At 39.8% G+C, this 9229-nt stretch overlaps 1 protein-coding gene across 2 annotated transcripts in view; it reads right to left on the minus strand.

Annotated features, from left to right (window-relative positions):
- LOC104402127 (chromosome unknown open reading frame, human C9orf89) overlaps window positions 1-8602 on the minus strand; it is a 12276-nt gene extending 3674 nt beyond the window's left edge. The window contains exons 1-4 of one of the 2 annotated variants that reach the window (XM_010009915.1): window positions 8465-8602; window positions 6421-6574; window positions 2107-2166; window positions 168-239 (exon numbers count right to left, since the gene is read on the minus strand). In XM_010009915.1, the coding sequence (XP_010008217.1) occupies window positions 168-239; window positions 2107-2166; window positions 6421-6574; window positions 8465-8575 (397 nt within the window). In that variant the 5' untranslated portion in view covers window positions 8576-8602. The remainder of the gene's footprint in view (window positions 1-167; window positions 240-2106; window positions 2167-6420; window positions 6575-8464) is intronic. The other variant, XM_010009916.1, reaches the window with a different exon arrangement.
- Between the last annotated feature and the right edge of the window lie 627 nt (window positions 8603-9229).

The raw sequence follows: 9229 nt of genomic DNA on the forward strand, positions 1-9229 counted from the left end.
CCATTATTTATATCTCAGCATGTCTGAAGCGCAATTTGTATCCTGACCTCATTAATGAATAACGACACCTTGACCCACTCTAAGCAATGTCAGACCAAGAGGCATCCTGCTCTCCTGGCCCACACTGGAGTAGGGCAACCCCAACGAAAACCACTCGAGTAGATTACCTGAGTTACAGCAGTACCAGAACAATGCAAATCCTGCAGCAACGCTAAAGCAAGCGAGGAAAAATACCGGACCTAAAGGAAACGAAAAAGGAAACACACTGAGACACAAGAGAGCAGCTGAAGTTTAGCTCAGTTCCTAAATCATCAATGGCTATTAATACGCAGAATTGAGTGTATTCAAATGAAGCTAACACATTCACCGTTATATATGCTCTGTAGCTAGTGTACTATGAAGCACATTTATTCCACTGTAATTGATTTTACTACAATTGCTTTGACACCATTCACTGTTTGCTCCAGTTCATCTAGCTATGCGCTCTGAAATGTAAGTGAAAGCTTCCTTAGATGTTTTCTTACTCTAAAACTTTGTGCAAAAATACCTTTAAACTCTACAACAAAATACTAACCATACAACTGGGACCTCACCACACAGTGTAGCAGTTTACTCTATGAATAGCCCCCCTGGGCCAATGCACTGCCTGTGGACACAAGCACATCACAGGAAACTGCAGTCCCTCAGAAGCAGGTTCCTAGGGTCTTGGGTTTTTCCTACATATGTATCACAAATTCCACCTTCATGCCAAGAACAAATATTCTTGTTCCTGCTTACAATTCTCTGGCCATAGAAATGCACAGCCACACACACACCTAAGACAAATCTCCCACTGGAAATGTTTCCTCATGTGCTGCCTGGAACTACATGCAGATTAACACTGATGTTCATTACTGATGTTCAATTAAACCTTTCTAATTCATACTTCTCCACAGAAAAAAAATCATAAAGAGTTATAACTGCTGCTTTATTATTTACTATTCCATTGTATTTACTTCTTCACTATGAATATAGCTACAATTGAACTGAACCTGTCAATTTAAGGACAAAGGTACTGCAGACTAACATATTAGTGGAGCTGACCATATGGTTAAGGTCATGGAGGAAATGGCAACAGAGCAAAGACGTGGTTGTTCCTTTGGATGTCATCTCCCAATGAGGGTGGCTACCAGCCAGATGACCTCCAGTCTGGGGCCAGCTCTTTCATCAGCATGAGTAAAATCAGAAATGATTTCATCTTCCTATTCCCAAGCACTTTCTGTTCCTCCTGTACTGTTACCCTGCAGTCAGCAATAGCAATGTGAAAAATCTGAGTAGCAGGTTGGTTCAATATTCAAAGCAACAACAAAGGCAAAAATATACATTGAGTTACTGTGTTTCTGCCCCTCGTTTCAGTTTTATCTTGGGGAAAACTGACAAAAAGTGCATAGAAGGTGCTTTTAGGCTCTCATAATTGTATCCAAATTACTAAATAAACATCAATTAAACTTCAACAACAAAATAGTTCATTATACATTTTGAAAATTCTCCCACTTTCTTTCAGAAGTTCAATTCCTTCTCACAGTATTTTTCAGTGAATAAAATATTTGCCTCTGCAATCTGGGCATTGAACAGAAAAAGGGGAAAAAAATTAACATATTTTCCTAAGGAAAATATATTTAAGTTCATCCTTGTTCATCTTCCTTTCTACCTTTGTTTTCAAATGATTTGTACATATATTGAAAGCTTAAAAAAAAAGAAAAAATGTTTAAAGGTACATAAAAAAATTACTGACAGCCTTATGCAAAATGCTAGCAGCAGCAGCAGCTGAATAGACCTGTTGTTCAAGCGTTGAAGAAATCATAGGAAATTAGGAGTTTAGCTATAACAGTGTAAGCAAAAATACCATTGTAAATATTGATTAAGCTCTACAGTCTCTTGAATTTCCTGGCACTGGTTTCCACAACTGCAGGTCAGTACGTTTTCCTCCATTAATTCCGTTTAACGAATGACAGTAATGACATCATAAAACAGACAGTTACATGAAATGCAAATTACATGATAAAATAAATTGCATCATAATCTGAAAAGCCATTCCATCCGGCGACACTGTATGCATTTATTTACCCCTGTCATTTAGTATATATTTCTCCTTGCCAGTGTCTATCTCTGTGGAATCTGTGGTTTCTAGAAATAAAAGCAACACATGAAAAGTTAGTACTTGGCTCAAGCAAACAAACATAATCAGCACATGCAAAACTGTGCAAAACAATACATTTCAGAAAAATATCCAATTTGGATATAAAATATAAACCCCTCCAATGGTAGATCATCACTACAGTTAAATCTGGTTATACGCTGATCAAAAGACACAGGCACACAGTCATTTGAATACAACTATAAATAGCTGCAGCGACACCTTGGATCTGGTTAAGCACTTAACCACATAAGTAACATTACACTTGTTTCCCAAATGAGGAAAATAGGAGCTAATCCTTCCAGAATGCCAGAAATTCTCATTGTAATGAATACAAATGATTTGTTAATATCTGCTAATCTGAAAACACCCTTGTAATTTAATGCATTGCCATTCTTTCTGTTCTTGAGTAAATCTCTGAGCATTGATGTATCTGGCAGATAAAGCAATTGGAACAAAATGCTTGGTGCAGATTATTGATCCAAGTTCTGGGTTTGGCTAAAGACGCATTCAGCTTCTTTGAAAGTCTGCAGGTTCTAGGTGCAAATAATTTGGCGCAAATAATTTTTACCTCTATCTTTCTGCTAATTCTAGTAGAAAAAGAGGTTGACCTTAAGAGAAGGTGTTCAGTAGTCAGCAGCAATGAAGGAGTTTCTGCTTTGGACAGAAAGACCTGCAGCTCTTTTAGAGGTGCCTTTGCCATATAGATCTGGAAATAACATCACCTGCAGAACACGTGTGCAACATGGAAAAGCACTGCTGTCGCCATAAATGGTAATCACTTTCCCTTAATGCATCATGACTCTGCACAACAACTTTCTGAGCCAAACCTCTCTGTGGTTAAAAAAAAGGTAAGAAGTGAGAGATCCAGATTTGGCTGTCAACAGGGCAGAATTTGAGACTGTTTGGTGTCAACTGATCTCCTTCTTTTACATGACAATCTGGAGCTACGTAAGGTGCCTTGGAAAACTGCCTTGGACACCAAGTCAGCACAGGGGACCTGCTGCCAGCCAACACTAGTGGTGAACATCTACCTTCCATGCTAAATGCATCCCCTTGGGGGAATGAGGGACATGGTGTTCAAGCAGAACAGAGACACCTGAAGCACTTTGCTGCAGAGGCTGAGACTCGCTGAAGGGGAAAGGATTGATGCCAAGCCTCCACAGCACACCTGAGATCAATGGCAATCCTACACAGCCTGCCCATTTTGAGGGATGGCCTCCCTACGTACTTCAGCTAAGAGATCTTCATACTTCACAGCACAGCCAAATCTCTGCACTTTTGTAAGGCTATCACTGTGGGGCTGATCTGATCCTTCATCTTTCTAGTCTATGTCAGCACTGAGAGAAATAAAACCACTTTGAGTCACTCGGAAGATCCTGTTTGGCTCCAGAGCTCGGAAGCTGCCCATGCCATGGGCCTTACCCACCCTCTAGTGGAATTCTGAGACATTACTCAACACTTCACTTGCACTATATTAAACTGGAAGCAAAGAAATTTTGTTCTAGAACAAATTTTAAAGTTGTTTAAAAAAATTTGAAGTAAATCCAATACCTAAAGGGGCTACAGGAAACCTGGAGAGGGGCTTTCAACAATGGCCTGTAGGGACAGGACAAGGGGAATGGCTTTAACCTGCCAGAGGGGAGACTGAGATGAGCTCTGAGGCAGAAGTTCTTCCCTGTGAGGGTGCTGAGGCACTGGCACAGGGTGCCCAGAGAAGCTGTGGCTGCCCCATCCCTGGCAGTGTTCAAGGCCAGGTTGGACACAGGGGCTTGGAGCAACATGCTCTAGTGGAAGGTGTCCCTGCCCGTGGCGGGGGGTGGAACTGGATTAGCTTTAAGGTCCCTTCAACACAAACCATTCTAGGATTCTATGATCTTTGAAAGGATTTCCTCTGAAAGACATTTTTCATATATATACCTGCATGTAACCTATTACAAAACTCCATCCTGGCCATAATTCATCAGTGTCCTCCCCAGTGATTTCCCCAGGCGTTCATAAAGCTGCTTATTTCACTTCAATCTGCATTTAGAACACAGTCCCCATGTTAGGGATTTCCTTTTTTTTTCACATTTGCAAATTCTAGTGTCAATTCTATAGCAATTCTGTGCTACATTTGACTAATAACTACTCCTATGAGTAACATGAGTAACATAAAAATTTACAATACAATAAAAATTGTATGTTAGAGGTCTGAAGGACAATGCATTCAATATTCAGAATGTCCAAGTTCACTCAAATGAGAAATAGCACCTCATATTGAAAAGAAAGCTTTTGCTAAAGAATAAATTTGTTTGTGACTTTAGCTTAAAATGCTGCACATCTATTGACCATTCAATCCAGAATGCAGACATTTGTTTTAGTTACAAACATATTAACACAATCATTTCATTATTTCCTCCTCAGGTCAATACTGCAGAATCTCAGCATGTAGTGGTATTTTCACTCCGTTATTTAAATTATTCTCATTGTTCTGAGGATGGTAACATAAGGGAGTGTAACAACATACAGATCAACATGGTCACAGCTATGCCATTTCTAGTACCCAGCTGAAATCAGACCATCTATATGGGATGTAGTCAGGCTTTGGCTACTGCATACCAGTATGTCAATACACATTTTCAGAAATGGCTTGTAGAAGGTGTTAATTGAACATTTAACAGAGCTTAAACTCTTATACCATTGACACACTCTTGAAGTTTCATTCTTAGTGACTACACTAAGACTTCTTAAGTTGCTTTTAATTAATAAAGGCTGTCTGCTGCCTTCTAGTCAGCCTGGCAGACAAACTTGTCACTCTTGAGCTCTACCTGAGTCAAAACAACAGATCCAAGACTATTTGATTTAAAAGCCTGCTTCCTCAAACGGCATGACTTCTGCAAGGTGAGTATCAGTTCAAAGGCACTGCCTTAAAGCTGCTGCAAGGCTGAATCAACTGGGATTCATATTCATCTGAGAGTCTGAAACAGGGATGAGCCCAAACTTCCCAGTTCAAGAAGGTTCACGTATGGATCTGGAGACCTGGGGTAACTTTGCAGCCTCCCTGTGCAGGCAGGACAATGTTGCAGTCTTCCACTGGTATGTATTTGAGCTGAGTAGAAACAAAACTCATCCTTCAAAATGAAAGGCCAAATGAAGCTACGCAATGCATATCTTCAAAGGTAACTACAATTTACATGTCATTTTCACTCCAGAAATAAAAGAGGTCTAACCTATGGACTTCTGGTGTAAAGGTTTGAGTCTCAATGGAGTTTTTGACCCACATGTCTAAAATAGCCCCTGGCACCTAACTGTAGAGTTTCTTACAACTAGAAATAAAGTGACCGGTGAAGCATGAGAGCTATTAGATACTTTATAAGGATTTCTTAAACTGCATTCCCTTTGCAGCTTGTTTAACTGAAATGTGAGAGCTCTCCTTCAAGCTCCTTAAGTCATTTCAGTATGCAGGATGCCTGAACACACTTCCCATCCATTTGGAACATTACGCTTTTCTCCAGTTCATCAGGCTGGAGTGGGGGGGAAACAAACCCAAACCAACTACCAAACACCAACACATAGCAAGCATTATCCCTGGCAAGCCAGGCTTGATACTTTCCATTAAAGAAATCAGCTCCTTTGCAGTACAGAATCAAATCTGTTTGAGCCTCAGTGCTCCTGAAGCAGATATATATATATAGTCGGGGGCGGGCAGTTAATGGACATAAGTAAGGTGTCAGCTGCACAAACCAAATCCTAAATGCCTAACATCACAGTTCATCATCGCAAGGGCCTATGAATGTTTGTTTCACTTGAAACTAGACACAACTAGGAGATACATGGATGGAGGGAAAGCCAAGCTTCTGGGCCACTAGAATTCTGAGCTTAACAAATTTGAGCTTTGTAATGTTCTCATATGCTACTAGTCAGAATAAACACATAGGAAATAAACAAGTCATTAAGAAGCAGTGGTTCATAAGTTATCTTGCTGTCTTACATGTTGCACTTAAACTCTTTTAAAGACATCTTTCATACTGCAAAAAAATCAAAGTGTTTGGATCTGCTCACACTAGGCAACAAATAAGAACTATGCAGTCAAATCTTACAGCTTTTGGAAAATTCCAGTCAGAAGAAATTAAGGTATACCCCAAAAAATATCTAAATAACCTAAATACCTTATTTAAATAACCTAAACCTCATCTTAAATGAGGTTTCGTAGTACACCGATGAGAAAATCCACAACCCAATCAATTTACAAATCAACTTACTCAAGACCTTCCTGCTTGGCAGATCATTATACAGCTGTTCAGCATTGATCTGTAGAGCTCTGTAAAACTCTTGGCAGTGTCTCTCTCCTTTTTTTTGAAGGTGCTTTATCAGATCTGAAAGTCTGGTATGGAGTGATGCCTTTGGATTCCTGAACTGTAAGAGAAAAGCACACATCAGAAGAGAGATGACAGCAGCTGGACATCAATTTTACACCACTTTACAATATGTGATGGAGTGAAGATATGGAGCTTATTTTACATTTTGCTAAAAGAACGGGTCAAAAAATGAGGGGAACCTAAAAAGGACACACATGTATTGCACAGCAGTCTTCAGGACACTGAGCTCAATCTGGTTAGCACTGCTGATGGAGAGCATACTGCCTCTGCCCTCCCTCATTCCTTTTTCTGTCCTGATAAAGTGACAGTTACTCTCTGTTTGAATGTGTTTTCCCTGCATTCAAACTAACACAGTGCTTGTTATTCTATAATTTGATTCTGACAGCTATTGATAGAAAATAACAACAAATCTCACAATAAAGTTTTCTGTTTTCAAATTTTCCCTTAGTTGCCTAGTAATGATCACCCAGGAAGGTCGTTTACACTGCTTACATTTATCCCAATATGTGTTCATCATTCTAATATTTTGTGTTTCGTTGCTTCCAGCACAATCAAATGCTGCAACATGTACAAATTCTCAATACTCAGGCAACATGGCAAGAAAGTACCCTTTTAATGTAGCCCAAAATGTGATAAATATTAGGAGACCTTACAATGAGAATGAAAACATTTACCCTACACACATCAAACTGATTTCAGCTTATTTGGAAAATGACTAAAGCCATTCTCAGCAAAGCACTGTGTTTCAGACCAGTACAGTAAATAACCTTTGTGGTATACTTAAGATCAATTCCTGCTCTATTGGGACAGAAATGCAACATACCTTATATACAATACTCCTTACTCTGACAAAATTCCAAAATTTCCGCAAGGTCTACCAGATACAGCTGAGTGTAAGCTTCCTAAACACTTAATAGAGCTGACAGAAACTTCCCTAGAGCTCTGCGACAGCAGTTCATTTCTGTCTGCTACGTGCAAAAGTCCCAAATTGCATTTCACAGATTTATGTGTTTATGCTTTTTTTTCTTTGAAGCTCTTGAGGAAATGAGATGATCTTTCACTGTGCACGTCACATTGTTTATCGTAACTGAGTGGCTAGACTGGCTCACCTGATGATCTAGCACTGCTCTACACCACTACTCATCCCATGGAGTTTGATTATGACAAAGCTGGACCTATATTTCCCAGAGTTAAAATACTGCTATGCCAAATCCTGAGTCTTGTGCAGTGAAGGGGGGATGGCTTTCCACCATACATGGTGGCACTGCTGGAAGGTGTTACTAATTCCATCCCTGTCCTACAACTGCCACACTTACAGATGGGCCTAATGCCCCTCTTCTCTACCATTACTCAGAGTTATTAATCACATTAATCAGCAACTCAAATTGATTAAGCTAATACAGATGATTTTGTGGACACAGCTGGATACAGCACAGATCATCTGACAATACTCACAATGACTCATGTGAGAAGGCAGGCATGCGGGGCATTTGGTCACACGATGGGTGCAATCATGCCACAGAGCGGTCATAAGATAGCGTGCTTCTGCACACGCAGTGTCAGTCGTCATGGCTGGAATGGTGGCATTAAGTTACTAACGAAGAGAGTGGCCTCTCTCACAACACCTTGGCACAGGGAATATGCCAGCCCCATGACTCTCTCATGTAAGAAGCCAGATACAACTGGTCAGCAAGTAAGAAGTGAGGCCAGCTTGGATGGAGTCTTGGGTGACATGGTTTAGTGTGTGGTGGCAGGGGGTTGGAACTAGATGATCTTAAGGTCCTTTCCAACCCAAACCATTCTATGATTCTATGAGGAAGACTTGCTGCATGTGGCACCAAGAGTCAAGTCAGAAAGAGGGCAGCTGAGCTACTGACCCACAAAAACAATGCAACATTCAGAGATACAGTAAAATTCATCAATTTACCTTTTCTGCTTCTGCATTGGTAAGAATTTGGGGGTAGACTCTGTTAAGCTGAAGAATAATTTTATCAACTACTTGCTCATTCAGTCGGCTATTGCTTGTGAGAAAGTACATGTCGTGCTGCAGCCGATGACAATACGACTGATCTGGAGATAAAATAATACAAAGAACAAACCACAGCAGTTAGTTAGCAAGCCATTTTTGAATTCTGTACATTTAATTTTCCTAACAATGGTTAAATAGCTAAAAATAAAATTACCACCATCACATAATTTTAGAAAGCTGAACTATCTGTTAGGGAACCAGAAGATAGCTGTGTGCTTTCAAAAACATATCCACTTAAAATGGCACGCATCTGAATTCCTGGCTGGCCCCTTACACTGTCTCTCTCTTTCAAAAGAGAGAAGGTTCTAAATTATTTAGGTGTCAAGCACTATGGGATATTTAATCAAATACAGTCCTAAAGTCGTTAAAACACTGAAGATTAACCTTCTATTGTTTATGGAGTCAGATTATGGAGTTTAAAACTAATGTGTTTTATAAATTTTTTGACGTAAATATGAAAGCATACACTGAAACAGAACTGGAAGATCAGGAACAGCATCTCTGCCAAAGAGCCATCAAGTTTTTTAGGGTAGGACATCTGCCTTAACTTTATACAGGAGTGGGGAGGAAAGGCAGCCCAAAAGCAGTACATTTTTGCCACGTAAGTACATTCAAATAAACATACAGTTAACGCACATATTTTAATATTAACCCAAACCTCTG

The sequence above is a fragment of the Nestor notabilis genome, unplaced genomic scaffold (genome assembly GCF_000696875.1).
Source record: "Nestor notabilis isolate BGI_N333 unplaced genomic scaffold, ASM69687v1 scaffold13152, whole genome shotgun sequence".
In the NCBI taxonomy this organism is placed as follows: Eukaryota; Metazoa; Chordata; class Aves; order Psittaciformes; family Psittacidae; genus Nestor; species Nestor notabilis.